General features: G+C 40.9%; 1 protein-coding gene across 2 annotated transcripts in view; it reads left to right on the plus strand.

Annotated features, from left to right (window-relative positions):
- Positions 1-13,755, plus strand: part of OSBPL10 (oxysterol binding protein like 10) — a 270,349-nt gene extending 256,594 nt beyond the window's left edge. For both annotated transcript variants that reach the window (XM_075271327.1, XM_075271328.1), the window contains 3 exons: positions 1,979-2,161; positions 5,902-6,055; positions 13,498-13,755. In XM_075271327.1, coding sequence (XP_075127428.1) covers positions 1,979-2,161; positions 5,902-6,055; positions 13,498-13,542 — 382 coding nt within the window. In that variant the 3' untranslated portion in view covers positions 13,543-13,755. The remainder of the gene's footprint in view (positions 1-1,978; positions 2,162-5,901; positions 6,056-13,497) is intronic.
- The last annotated feature ends 431 nt before the right edge of the window (positions 13,756-14,186 follow it).

The following is a 14,186-nucleotide window of genomic DNA, read 5'->3' on the forward strand; positions in this document are numbered from 1 at the left end:
TGTCAGAGGGCCAAGCGAACATCAATTACTGGAAAGGGAGTGTGCAGAGATTTACTTCTGCTAGCTCTCCACCCCTTCCCTTGCTCTTAACAAGGTAACTTGAGTATTGAATAAAAGTGATTTTTTTTTTTTTGGTGGATAGCAGGATTGTTTAACCTTCATAAGGACACCATAGCAGAAGGCATGCAATGCCCTGTCAGGTAGTGTGCTTAGTTCAGGTGCTAAAATCTTGCTGACAGCAAAGGCGTAACATGAAGCCTGAGGGTCCCGATGCCAAGTCTATACTAGGTTCCCCAATTATAATGTATCATTTATTGTATTGGTCTCCTTACATTTGAAGAGACACCTTATAGAGCCCTCTAAGGCTACAGAGTCTGGGTGCAACTGTATCCACTGACCTCCTCATGTTATGCCCCTTCTGTTCAATTTAAGTGTCAGACAATCCCATGTTGCAGGAGCACTGCAATCTCTGGGTCTTCAAATGTTGACGGAAAAAGAAATCATGGTTTCTGTTACATTTTAATAGTACACAAGTAGTAAAACATAAAAGAACAAGGGGCATAACTATTAAGCTTGCACGGAATGGAAGGGGACCTGTGGCCAACTGGAGATGGCTGGTCCCAAAGCACCATGAAAGTGGTAGATCCCCAGACCACTGTCTCCATTGTAAAGATAATACATCTCCAGTAGCAGAGATCAGCACTCGTATCTCTCCTGCCAGTGGAGATCACTTTACTGATCTTATAATAAATAAGGTCGTATAACTGAAGCTGTATGAGTCGGTAACACATGGTGAATATGTGTACCATCTGTGAATATACAGATACTAAGTGCATGGAGTGCAGGGTAACGTCTAGATGGAGGGGTCACATTCTGAGCAATAGTGTAGAAAGGATAGCTTCGGATAACAACCGTTAGCATAGTGTGAGGAAATGTAGATCAGTGTGATCAGGTCTTTGGATAAACCTGCCTGTTTGTAGGGCACATTTGAAGCTGGCGTAGTTGGGTATGACCCTTGATTGTCTGGGGTAGAGCACTGCAGAGCACCAATGCAGTTTGAGAAATGTCTTGGAGATGGGATGTCTAGATAACAGAAGATACAAGTCTATGGTCATCGATAGAATGAAGAGGATGGTTTGGGAGTGCTAGCGATAGTTCTTTTCAAAATTCAGATCCCAGTAACCAGTCAGAATCTAAAGGTAAAAAAGTAGATCCAGACATACTATGACCTAGAATAGATTTTGTGGTTCAGTTTTCTGAGTTGTTAATAATAATAATAATAATAATAATTATTATTATTATTATTATTATTAATAATAATAATAATAATTTATTTCAGAAACTACCTCATGGTTAACCTTGACCACTTTTTTTTGCTACTTTCAAAAAGTTTCACATTTTCAAAGTATGGCAACCACTAAAATTTGTGTTTTTTGTTTTTGTTTTTTTTTTAATGCCAGAATACTGGTGCTGCTTACATATTGATACTACTCTAGTTCTTGGCCTTATATAGCTTGCTTTATCTTCATCAGAATCCTGCAGATTTATAGGTTGTATTAGGGAGCCTTCAAACGATGTAACGCTGCGCTCATTCTGATCGTAAAAACACGTTCAGAATGAGCGTGTAAAAAAGCAGCTCCCATTGACTTGAATGGGAGCCGGCATACGTGCGCTCCCCATTGAAATCAACGGGAGGCTTTTTTCCCTGTTGCTTTCAATGTGATACGCACGTAATACATTGAAAGAATAGGGAAAAAAGCCTCCCATTGATTTCAATGGGGAGCGCACGTATGCCGGCTCCCGTTCAAGTCAATGGGAGCTGCTTTTTACGCGCTCATTCTGAACGTGTTTTTACGATCAGAATGAGTGCAACGTTACATCGTCTGAAGGCTCCCTTAGATGGACTTGTTTAACCTTACTATGACACAATGATTTACCAAACAATTGTTTTTGTTTTTTGTTTTTTTTTAATATCTAGAGTGACAGCAGAGGTTAAGCACAATCCCACCAACGTAATAGTTTGTAAGGCTCAAGGGGAGTGGAATGGAACTCTGGAATTCACATACAACAGTGGAGAGACCAAAGTAATTGATACTACTAAGCTTTCGGTTATTAGAAAAAAGATTCGACCCCTGGAGAAACAGGGACCTTCTGAATCAAGGTAGGTACAGTTACCACATTATATGAGAATTGTGCAGAAAGTCTAATAAAAGTTGTATTCTACCGTTTTGTTTTTTTATTACAGAACATGACATTGGACTATTTATAAAATAAATAAATAAAATTAAATTAAAATGTAGTCACTTTCCAGTGTCTATGGATCCAATGGAAACAGCCAGGCCTTGCACTTGGCTATATCTGTCAGTGGTTTAAATTTTGAGTCAGTAGGCGGGGTTCATACTTGACCGCCACTTTATTTAAACTCCTTCCAATGGCCATGTAGTGACAGGAACAGGAATCAGCAGACTTGTTCAAGAGATCGATAAAAGTTCCAGCAGTGGGGTCCTCAGTCTTCAGACATAGCCAATGGATAGACCGTAATTGTCAACTGTGGGAAAGGCATTTAGTTTTCATGTCTTTGCAATCAATTTTAGATTTCTCTGTGATGCAAATTAAGTCACACCAGCCACCATGGCTGTTTTAACACATTGGTGGGCCCACTGCAGAGATTTCATAAGTGGGCCACCCCATCACGACTACATAGCTGACTATAGATGGATGTCTCTGGTTTTGTTTGGTATAAGTTTATTTGTATTTTTTTCCCACGGAGCATTAATAGAAAAGTAAGTATCCATAGACTGCTGTGTCTCTTCAGTAAGAAGCAGTGTCCATCACTACACACAATCTATCCAAAAATATATAACTTCAGTCACTATAAGGCTAACCGCACATGACTTCCTGACCTCTGTCTGGATGGGAGTAGCAGACTTAAACACTGATAGAATAACTGATGCAGAATGAAAACCTTCCTGGCAGAGTTAATTGCCAACAGTACGTATTAAAGAGATGTTTTAAAGACGACCTTTCGCCACCTCCATCAATTCAGATTCTTGGCACGGTTTAATAGATACCACTCCACTGATTCCAGCATTTTTGGAATTTTTTCTCTAGCCCCCACCATTCCTGAGTAACATGCACAGGTAGTTTTGATGCCTGATGTGCTATTTAAAGGGATCCTACCACTAAACCCACATTTTTTCTAATTACCACGTTGGAATAGCCTTAAGAAAGGCTATTCGTCTCTTACTTTTAGATGTGGTCTCCGCGGCACCGTTCCTTAAAAATACCGGTTTTAACCGGTATGCAAATGAGTTCTCCACAGCAATGAGGGTGGGCCCAGCACTCAAACGGCGATGGGGGCATCCCCACTGCAGCCCGAGAGCTCACTCCAACAACGCCTCCATCTTCAGCTGCAACCCCGCCTCTTCTGTCTTCCGTCTCGGTCCAACCTCCGACGCCTGCACAGTACGCTCCTGTATTGAACTACAATGGCCGCCAGCCATTTTTTGGAGGCCACTCTTGCTCTTGTAGTTCAATACAGGAGCGTAATGCGCAGGCATCAGAGGTTGGACCGAGACAAAAGACAGAAGAGGCGGGGTTGCAGCTGAAGATGGAGGAGTTGCTGGAGTGAGCTCTCGGGCTGCAGTGGGGATGCCCCCATCGCTGTTTGAGTGCTGGTCCTGCCCTCATTGCTGCGGAGAACTCATTTGCATACCGGTTTCGGTATTTCTAAGGAACGGCGCAGCGGAGACCACGTCTAAAGGTAAGAGACGAATAGCCTTTCTTAAGGCTATTCCGACGTGGTAATTAGAAAAAAATGTTGGTTTAGTGGTAGAATCCCTTTAAACTCTGTAATGTCAGAAGGGCGGTGTAAGGCAGGGGGTGTGATTCAGAGCTCCAATCAGAGGAAACCTGTGTCAGAGCTCAGAATCACAGCCCTTGTCTGCTCCTGCCTGACACCACCCTCCTGACAGTACAGAGACTATATAGCAGATCAGGCACCAAAACTGACAGCATTGATTTCTCAGGAATCTTTTTCTTTTTGAACAGGTCCATATCTACAAAAAGCACAGAGTAAACTATGTATCAATCAAAGTTTTCATGATCACATCCATATTAAAGCAGATCCCCAGCAGTGTCATCTATGCATAGTCTTCATCGTTCATATGCAATTATGAGTCCAGTAGTAGCCTTCATTTTGTACTTTCTTACAGCACTATTGAATGAAATATGCCTTCAGCAATAGAGCAGCATCAGCAGGCAGCTAACAGCAGCCATATTACCATAGTGAGATTTAATGAAATAGAAACGTACAGTGTAAATAAGAGGGAACATCAAAGATACACTTTATAATCTTCTATTCTTGGAGCGGTGAAGAAGAGGCGGCGGGAGCTTTTGTAACACAAGGTGTTAATGAATGCTTCAAAGTTATTGAATGGTAAACATTATAAGAAATTATCGTGTATTTTACATGCACAGCAGTGCCCTGCATTTCACCAGAGTAGAAGACGTATGTGACATATTACGCAAGTCAACAGCGGGTTGCTATAAACTATGCTATTACCTCTCGATAATTTTACATGGAATCCTGCCCATAAAGGTGTCTCACTAAAATGTGTGAGCAGTAAGACGTCTCTTGTTTTCCGACACTTGGCAACAGTTGGCTATACACTTGGGAGATTTCCTTACCTTATCAAAATCTCAAAGGAGAATCTCTATAAATAACAGACTATATTTACTCTTGACTCAAGATGAATGTGTGAATCTTTACTGGTAAAAAAAAACCCCACTATCACTAATTGTATGTATGGTTCCTAATTCCCAGTGCCTTTAGTCGTTCTCAACATGTGGTACGTGTAACCCTGGGGGTACGTCAAGCAGTCTCAAGGGGTATGTGTCATGGCTGAGAACCACTGCTCTAGAAATTACCCACCATCTTCAACTCCTATTGACCCGATGTCTGCCTATGTTTGGCAGTCATTGTGCCTGTCTACACTACACAGATAGATCAAGTTAAAGTTTGCTAGATGTGTTCTCCCTGTACTACTGTATAGTGCCTCTTTATAGCAGTTTAAAGGGGTTGTCCGGAATAATTTGACACCCCTACACTAATCTAAACACCTTCTCTCCTCCTGCTTTCTAATTAACATTAGTAATAAAAAATGTATATTTACCCCTGTCCCTAGGGCAGTCATATGACCACCCCAGGGACATTTTCTGATTATCTGGTGATGATCCATTTCCCCATTTTTGGAAATGGATCGTCACTACTGCTTCCCCACAATCCACTCCATCATACTTACCATCCATGGCTTCTTCCAGAAAGACAGCTCCTTCTTCTGTACTGACAGGGTGCGTGCTCTTCTCCTCTTTTCCAAGCAGTGTGTGCGCACTGCTGCTGGTAAATCACCTCTACTGCGCATCCACGCATGCGCAGTAAAGGTGACTCATCGCTGGAGAAGAGAACACACAGATACAGTAAAGGAGGAAGAACTGGATCAGGATTGGGCTGAGTAGGTATGGAAGAACAGGATAGCTAGAAAGACAGGGAGGGTGGGGAGTGAGCAAGGGGGGGATAAGGTGAGAGGGGTTAGTAAGGAAGTTGCATAGCAGGAAGCTGAGCATGTAATCAAATGCAGGAGATACCAGCAGCTCCCAGAGACACCCAAAAATCACTCAAATCACGCTAAAAAGTATATGGTTACTTTTATTGACCATTAATAGCACTAATAGACCCTTTTTTAAAAAAGAAAATTTTGCCCGAAAAAACCCCTTTAATCTCCCCTAGAACTCTAGAGGGGTACTTTACATCCACATGAGACATACATTTAGCGGATAGAGCCCTTCTATCCAGATGTAAGTCAGTGATGAATTTACTTTATTTTTTATTTTTTCTCTCAGGCGTATTTGGGAAAATGTCACCAATGCCCTAAAGGCAGAGAACATCGAAGCCGCATCAGAGCACAAACACCAACTGGAAGAAAGGCAGAGGGCAGAAGCGAGGCAGAGGGCATCTACCAACACCGCCTGGAAGCCAAAGTACTTTATCAAAGAGGCAAGTTTGACTCCTCTATACAGTGTAGACTCCCTTTTAGTTTACCATGGTCTACTAAAACTCATTTTCTAGTATAAAACATTATTGTTACACTGGATACACTAATGCATTGACGTATATGTCCACTCAGAAGACTATTAGATGAAACATATTGTACCAATCAAGCATTAATATCTGTAGCCTAGGCATGTTATTCTGAAAATAATAAGGCAGTGGGATGGGGGCTTCCTCGCACACGGATATAAGAGCGATGCTGTGTAAAGCACCATGAAACATTGTATCCCTGCTATTTATATGAGCAATAAGCAACTGAATAGTTTACTGCACAGACACATAATAGACTGCTGTTGAATTGAAAGATGATGCAATGGATCACAGCCTAGTGCCTTCAAGCCTCCAGAAGTATCCGAGCTGTGCAGTCAGTCTTGAAGAATATCTGCAGTTAGAAGTGGAATCAAAACTGTTTGACTGAGCGTCTCTGTACAGTCAGTTCAGACATTGCAGTGGTTGTAGTCCTCTGCTTTACTGCAGTTTAATCATGGGGCACGGGACATTATATTGAAAGCTTTCAGGAGACCAGGACACAAAATTCAAGATGCAAATATGAAAAGAAAGTCGCTTTTAAGAGGTCCCGTCAGCATTTCTGACATATGTGCTTTAGGAAATACTCACCTCCTCAGATGGGAACACCAAGTTATCTATTTAGTCATACATTTATAGGTGGAATAACAGAGGTGTGACACAATGTATAGATCCTAGAAAAGATGTTGCAGAATTGGGGGTACAGTTTTTATTACATGTCTGGAGACAGTAAAATGTATATAGAACACACTTACATACAGCAGATTTCCTAATTTGTCTAAAAATAAGACATATTCAGACCAGAGTGTCTTAAACTACAATACTTCCGGTATTGAGCAGAGCTTTTTACTTGAAGGTTCTTGTCTTAAACTACACCAGATTTACCAAAGTGTCTAATGCTGGATTGATAGAATAGACAGACAGTCTACTGATGTGCCAAAATTTAACTTTACACTACCCATTAACTTATTTACCAACAAAAACAGTGCCACTAGTGCATGGTGTTGCATTTTTAGCTCGATTCCATTTTTAGGTAGCCACACCACCTTGTCAGATAAGGCAGAGACCGTGTCTAAATTTTCTATAGTAATAATGCCCATTGTATCCTGTTTAAAACGATTACCATTAAAATGATTGTGATAAGAGCCGGTCTTCTAGAGGAGTGACTTCTCATGCAAGAGGGTCAATATATAGCAGGTAAAATAAGTATTGAACACAACTATTTCAAAAGTTGTTAATGACATGAAATTTCCACCAATCCACACCGGCAAAGAAATCCAACCATAAATGTCCATAAATTAAGTTATGTGTAAAAATGAAACATGACACAGGGAAAAGTATTGAACACACTGATTGAAATGTATTTAATGCTTCTTACAAAAGCCTTGCATTGGAAATCCAAAAACCATGGTTTAACATTCAGTGATGGCAGTGGCATAACTAAGAATGGCAGGGCCCCGTAGCAAACTTTTGACATGAGCCCCCCCGAAGATCCTGACCGACCGCTCCCCCCCCCCACATTCCTGCAACATAGTGTAATGCCCCATAGTATACCCTGCACACAGTATTATGCCCCATTGTGGACCCCCATGTACAATTATTATACTCTGGGGTCTTTTCAGACCCCTGAGTATAACAATCGGAGACGCAGGGGAGGTGACAAACATAAAAAACACTGTTACTTACCCCTCCCTCCTCAGTGATAACTTACGCACTCCACAGTGATAACTGCCATCTTCAAAGACGAACCAGACGTCACGTGTGCCGGGCCTGTATCGCGACGCATAAATATGTAGGTGTAAAGAAGGCCCATGTGACGTCACCAAATAGGCCCAAAGCCTGCCGGAGAACTAAGTAACAGAGTTTTTTATGTTCCCTCAATTTTCCTAGGCTTCCGATTATTATACTCTGGGGTATGAAAAGACCTCCTGAGTATAATGATAGTATTTTTGTGGTTTGCAGGCCCGCAGCCTCACTTTCCAATCCTGGCTCCGCGGCCTCCACAGAAAAAGAGGCACCTGTCGGCTGTGAGCAGGAGCTAGGATTGGTAAGTAAATAGGGCCCGTTACCTGCTGGAGTACGCATGTGCTCTGTTCGTCTGTGTGCGTAGTGTGCAACCATCTGAGTGTGTTTGCATGCGTGTGTGGTCCATGTGTATGTGTGTGGTATTTATGTGGTGGTGTTGTAGTATTTGTGGGGTGGTGTTTGTGTTGTGTTTGTGTGGTGTGTTGTGGCATTTGTGTGGTGTTGTGCTTGTGAGTTGGTGTATGTCTGAGTGATGTTTATATGGTGTTTGTGAAATGTTTGTGTGTTGTGTGTGGTGGTTCAGCCCCTTCAGCAGCGACTCTTTGGTGCCGTCGCTATAATCCGTCCCTGTCAGTCACAACTGTTGTTTTCCCCTCAGTGCTTTCACTTTCACTTTTCCCCATTATATGCATAGGGCCTAACTTCGGGGGCCCCAATCTCATGACTAGGGACGCTAGCGAGATGTAAAGTGCGCAGTATTCTGCTCCTGTGAGTGGAGAGGGGGCGTGCCAAATTTTATATTTTATCTATTTTTGTGCTGCTGAAAAACAAAAAAAATTAAGATAATAGCCTGTTACGGCCAAGGCATAATCATGGATAGTAATTCCATCTTGCACTTGTGACCTCATTATTATTCTTATGTTTTCTCTTGAGAAAAAAAAACAAGATTGAATTCTGATTTTTCTTATTTTCATTATCTCTACCACATTAGGAAAACCTATTTTTTTTCATGGCGGCATTTGATAATATTTTTACCTTTTGGAGCGGGGGTGAAGAGAGAGTTATAGAAACAGTTCCTCGTACCAGATAATCTAAAGATCTTGGCTATCTGCTTGTCACTATGCATTTCCAATTGTCGAACATTTTGATGCATATTATTCACATATATTGTTAATGCGCATATACATTTTTTTTCACATACCTCTAACCACCTCTGTCAAAGAGTCGACATACATTTTACAAAATCAACGAAAGGGAGACAGTCTGTAGTGACAATGTCGCTGATATCCATGGCGACATTGCAGAATATTGTGTTTCATTAATGTTTGGGTAAGAAATAATAAGCTACACTCTCCTAGGATCATCTCAGCCCCCTGGTAACAGTTACCACCTATAGAAAGTATTGGTTAAGTGGTAAATGTTAGGGTATGAACAAAGTATCTTCCACACACAACATGGGTTACACCAAGGTATTGACATCAGATCTTTGCATCTATTGGCCAGCCATGAGCCGTAAGGGTCTAATCTGCGTTCTTATGCTCGCCATACACAAATAACAATTCTTAGTTGAATGATTTTTCTTCTGACAGCTATTTTACCTCCTACACATACACTGTTCTGGTGAGTGTCTATGTCTCCTGAAAGGAGAAACATAAAAATGAATGATGAAATAATACAATAAATATGGCTGCCCTCACTGTTTGTCAGTCTGCAACACTTTCTGCAAGATCATGACACAAACAGTCTTGTAGAAAACCTGCAGAGAATACAGGGGTTAATCTGTTCATCAGTTCCACCATAGACTCGTTGCTGATTAGAGTAGGGAGGGACTTAGTGAAGAGGGTCGGGCTTATGTCTACTGCAGACGGTCCATAGAATAGAGTTTGCTCGGTGGTTAGCACTATTGGCTTTGCAGCATTGGAGTCCTGGGTTCAAATCCAGCTATGGACAATATATAAAGTTTATACAGAATGTTCTCCCCATGTTTGTGTGGGTTTCCTCGCACCCTACAAAGACATACTCCTAGAGAATTCTAATATTTTATAAAGTGCTGTGGAATATCTTATCTCTAAATTGCTGTTCCAGCCAGTTACCTTTCAGCCAGACACAGGACAGATGAGGGGACATGGCTGAACTCCTAGGACACAGAGAAACTATTTCCCTTGATTTTTTTTTTTTTTATATATATAAGAGAGAGAATATGAAGGAAGGAAAGGCTTTGATTTTTTTTTTTTTTTTATCTTTCATGTTTTAGTGCTTTTTCTGGGTTTAGAGGTCCTTTAAGTCTAGACTCTGCTAACGCCCTAATTTTGCCTGGTATATAGTAGACTGCCTTCATTTTTCTCTTTGTAGTTGAAAACCCTCTATAGCGATACACATTGGTATTCACTTCTTTCTCGGAGCAGTCGGTAACATTGTAATACATCACAACTTTGATATTTAAATTTGTTTTCCACCTAGCGTCAGTGACTTGGTGCATCAGCATAGCTATTAGTGCCTCCAATTATGGTTTATCATTGAACGCGCCCAGATTTTATGTGCCGTTCATGAATGTATGTGTTTAGACCATTCGCATATGTATTAATTTGCTGTACTCCCATCGGCAGGATTTGCAAAAAGAAAATCAATGAATGCTCTAGGTAAACTGTAAATGGTAATATCCTTTCACTGTCAAGTGCAGCAAGATTCCTTTCATTTGTGGGTATGGTGAGAGAGAAATAAATTAAATATTACTCAGAATACCAGTTCATGATTTATTCATGAATCCAGCATGGACAGTCTTTCATTCCTTCACCACTATTGATTGAATACCTGAGGAAAAAAGTTTCTAAAGGTAAAGTGCAAAGTCAAAGAAAACGTATTACATCACGATGAGCAGTAAGATATTCAGTCAAAGTAACAGTAAACTTCTACAATGTGAATAAGGCAATGACGGGATTTCCTGGGATAACAAATGAACAATCTCTAAATCTAACCTGCCATGGGACGTGGTGAATAATTCCAGTAGTCTTGTCTGAACGGGAAGTCCTTAATTTTACTTTCATGAAATAGATAATCTATGTTTTCATTGTTTATTGATTACTTTTTTCTGCTTTTAAAATGTCCTATATGTAGGACCTTTCTATTCGGCAAAATGATGGCTACCATAATGGATACTTGACCGACCCCAATAAAGTGTGCACAGACAGAGTCCAGGAAGAGATGGATGCAACCCCTCTTTCAGATACCTTGAAGTGGCAGGAGAGCTGCATATAGGAAATCTCTTTCTAGACCGTCCACAATCCATACTGTATACCAGTCTTCAGTGATTAAAGGGGTTGTCCCATCTCAAGAATCCTATCTATACTGGTAGTTTATGTAAAGTGAAGACTTTTCCAAAATATATTGCTTTAGAAATGCTGCTTTGTTTGCTTGTTATGTTAACTTATTCCTCCCATTGTTTACACAGCGTTGCTATAACCACTGAAGTGATTTCACTCACTGCTCTGCCAGCAGGACAATCAGTTCAGCTAATTGCAGTTTGCTGATAAATCCCTGTCTGTTATCTCTCTATGTAAACACACAGATAACACTGAGTCTGGTCTCTACAAGCATCTGCATATTATCTGATCTGCATAAGTATTGTGATACTTCATAGTGTCCCGATCAGCAAGGAAGGGGAAGGGATAAATAAAGGAAGTGAGAAGAGACAGCAGGCAAAGCTGAAGCAGTGAGATGGGAAAACACCTTTAAACCATTGCTCTTTAATAATAATGAGATTACTCTGCAAACTGTGTTTCAGTCTACACAGCGAAACTGAAAATTGATTTCTTTATAAATGGAAAATGTCTATTGTGTGTTCTGCACTGGCCAGGGTATAAACTGGAATGTATAAGTGCTTTCCTTTACAGGTAAATGAAGAAAAAAAAAATCAATGTTTTTTTAAGATCATGTAATGCTTCAAAAGTGATGAAGAGTTTCTCCATGACTACGCAGTATAAGGCTGTGCCGCAAATGTATTAGCTCCAGGTTTAGGTCATCAGTGCGGGCAGCAGTTTGTGCCATGCAGTTAGGAACTATGTAGTACAACTGCAAGTGGCTTAACCATGAATTGCCATGTTTTATTATTTGATTTTTGCTTTGTAACTCCATTGTATGCTAGCACTATAAATCCTTTATTGCAGTGGTTCTTAACCAGGGTTCGATGGAATCCTAGGCCCTATGCACGGTTCATTTTGTGTACCAGTAAAAAAAAATATATACCTATGTCTTGAATTTGGAAGAAATCATATTTGATTTATCACTAAAGAAGGGTTCGGTGAATGTGCATATGAAACTGGTGGGTTCGGTACCTCAAACAAGGTTAAGAAGCACTGCATTATTACATGTTTAGATAACTGTTGTTTGGTCTGTAAACTGGAAGTAAAAAGTTAGATGTAATTTATCTCTTAGATTCTGGTCCAACCCCTTTAAGTAGACAGACCAACATGTTTGGACCGGTGATCATATCTTCTTAAGCCCATTTCTCCCTTGGTTTGAGAATGCAGAACAGTCCTGTTGTTTAGCACCTGAACATCTACAGGTCCCAGAAGACACCCGCATCTCCTCCCTCCCACCTCCCTGTACTTTTATTTCTGAAGTCACCCATACACATTAGATTTCTGTCATTCCACATGGCCACATGTCTGACCAGTAGATTCCATGAATGATTGTTTGTAGATGGCTGACAGCAGACTTTGGTCTGCAGAAAACAAATCAGCAATGCTTGGATATTTTTGGCTGATGGTTGGCCAGAAATACCAGTGAATGTCAACGTATTGATAGCTGGCATTGCCCCCTTAGTGACCACACCCACAGTGCCCCCTGCACAGAAATAGAGAGGGGGCTGGAGTTGTATCCCTATATCTTGTGAACAAACGTGACAAAACATACAGTGAAAACAAGTACAGTAAATAAATGGAAGTTCCCCGTGATGACAGCTCGACCTTCTTGGCAGATCTATTACCCCATTATGGGGCCAGAAGGCTGATCATATAAACGTGTGTGCTCAAATAGAATGAAAGTAGAGGTGCATACAAAAGTGTCATCACTCAGTGGGATCCCACCCTCTGTGAGTCTAGTCGCCCCATGCTCACCATTCCGGGTACGTCTGCACTTCAGGCTTTTAAACTATTTGTCCTATGGCTTTGAGCCTGTCGCCGGTTCATTGTTCTGCTCAATGGAATTCTGTTATATCCCTACAATGGTGCAGTCTACCAGTCTAGAGATGATAACTAACCACTGATACTATACTGCTGATTAAAGGGGTTTTCTGGCCTAGGGGTGGGTTATCAGTATCTGATCAGCAGGGTTCTATTACCTGGGCCCTGCACTGATCAGCTGCTCCAGTACCAAAAGCCACTGCTTAGGATGGGCAAATAATCGGCACGGAGCTGCAGTATCCTGGTGCCATCACTATACAGGGGACAGGGTTGCACGTGGAGGCTGGAAAACCCCTTTAAGAACACAAAGTAGATGGGAAGTTATGTAGAGGATCACTCACCTTCTATTAAACTTCTGTATACCTCCTTTTACACCTATGGAAAATCTGTTTCTAATTGAACTGTGTATTATAATGTATTTTGATTCTTTTTTAGGGTGAAGGCTGGGTATATGTGAACCCTCTCTGGAAAGCTCACTGACTGCAGGACTTCAAGCCTCCTAAGCAGCTCTCTAGTGCTTTGTATGGATGAGACACGAGCACACATGGATGAATATATCTCTGCAGCTGCTAGCTTATCCGTGTATTCAAAAGCCATTCTATTTCACCAAGTGTGTACATATATAAATATACAGTATATACTACAGGACTCTCTGTATCAATGCTCACATATAAATATATGTATAAACACTAAGTATCCAGGTTTTATAAGCCCTTTTGATGTTTTATTTGCCAAATGATTTTGCACTCTTCAGGTAAAAAGACAACTTCTACATATATAAAATATTACAGATTTTATCAGAAATCAAACACATATATTGAGAAAACTCCCCTTTAAATCAGGTAATGTCTATAGATGTATAGATGCCTTTCAGTTATGCTGGTATGTATTCTGTGAATTATCGTGATTCCCATCAGGTTTCTGGGTGGCAGCCATTATAGTTTTGAGATTTACACAAACATTGAATAGCATAAAAGCTGCCTTCTATATAGAGTAAAGCTGACCATACACAACACACCATAAGTTGCTGAACCTGATATTTTCCACAGGACAGGCAGAGCATCTAATGTGCATGTGGGGTCCTTCCAACTCTTCCCCGATGGCAGATATCAGGGGTATAAGAT

The sequence above is a fragment of the Leptodactylus fuscus genome, chromosome 4 (assembly GCF_031893055.1).
Source record: "Leptodactylus fuscus isolate aLepFus1 chromosome 4, aLepFus1.hap2, whole genome shotgun sequence".
NCBI lineage: Eukaryota > Metazoa > Chordata > Amphibia > Anura > Leptodactylidae > Leptodactylus > Leptodactylus fuscus.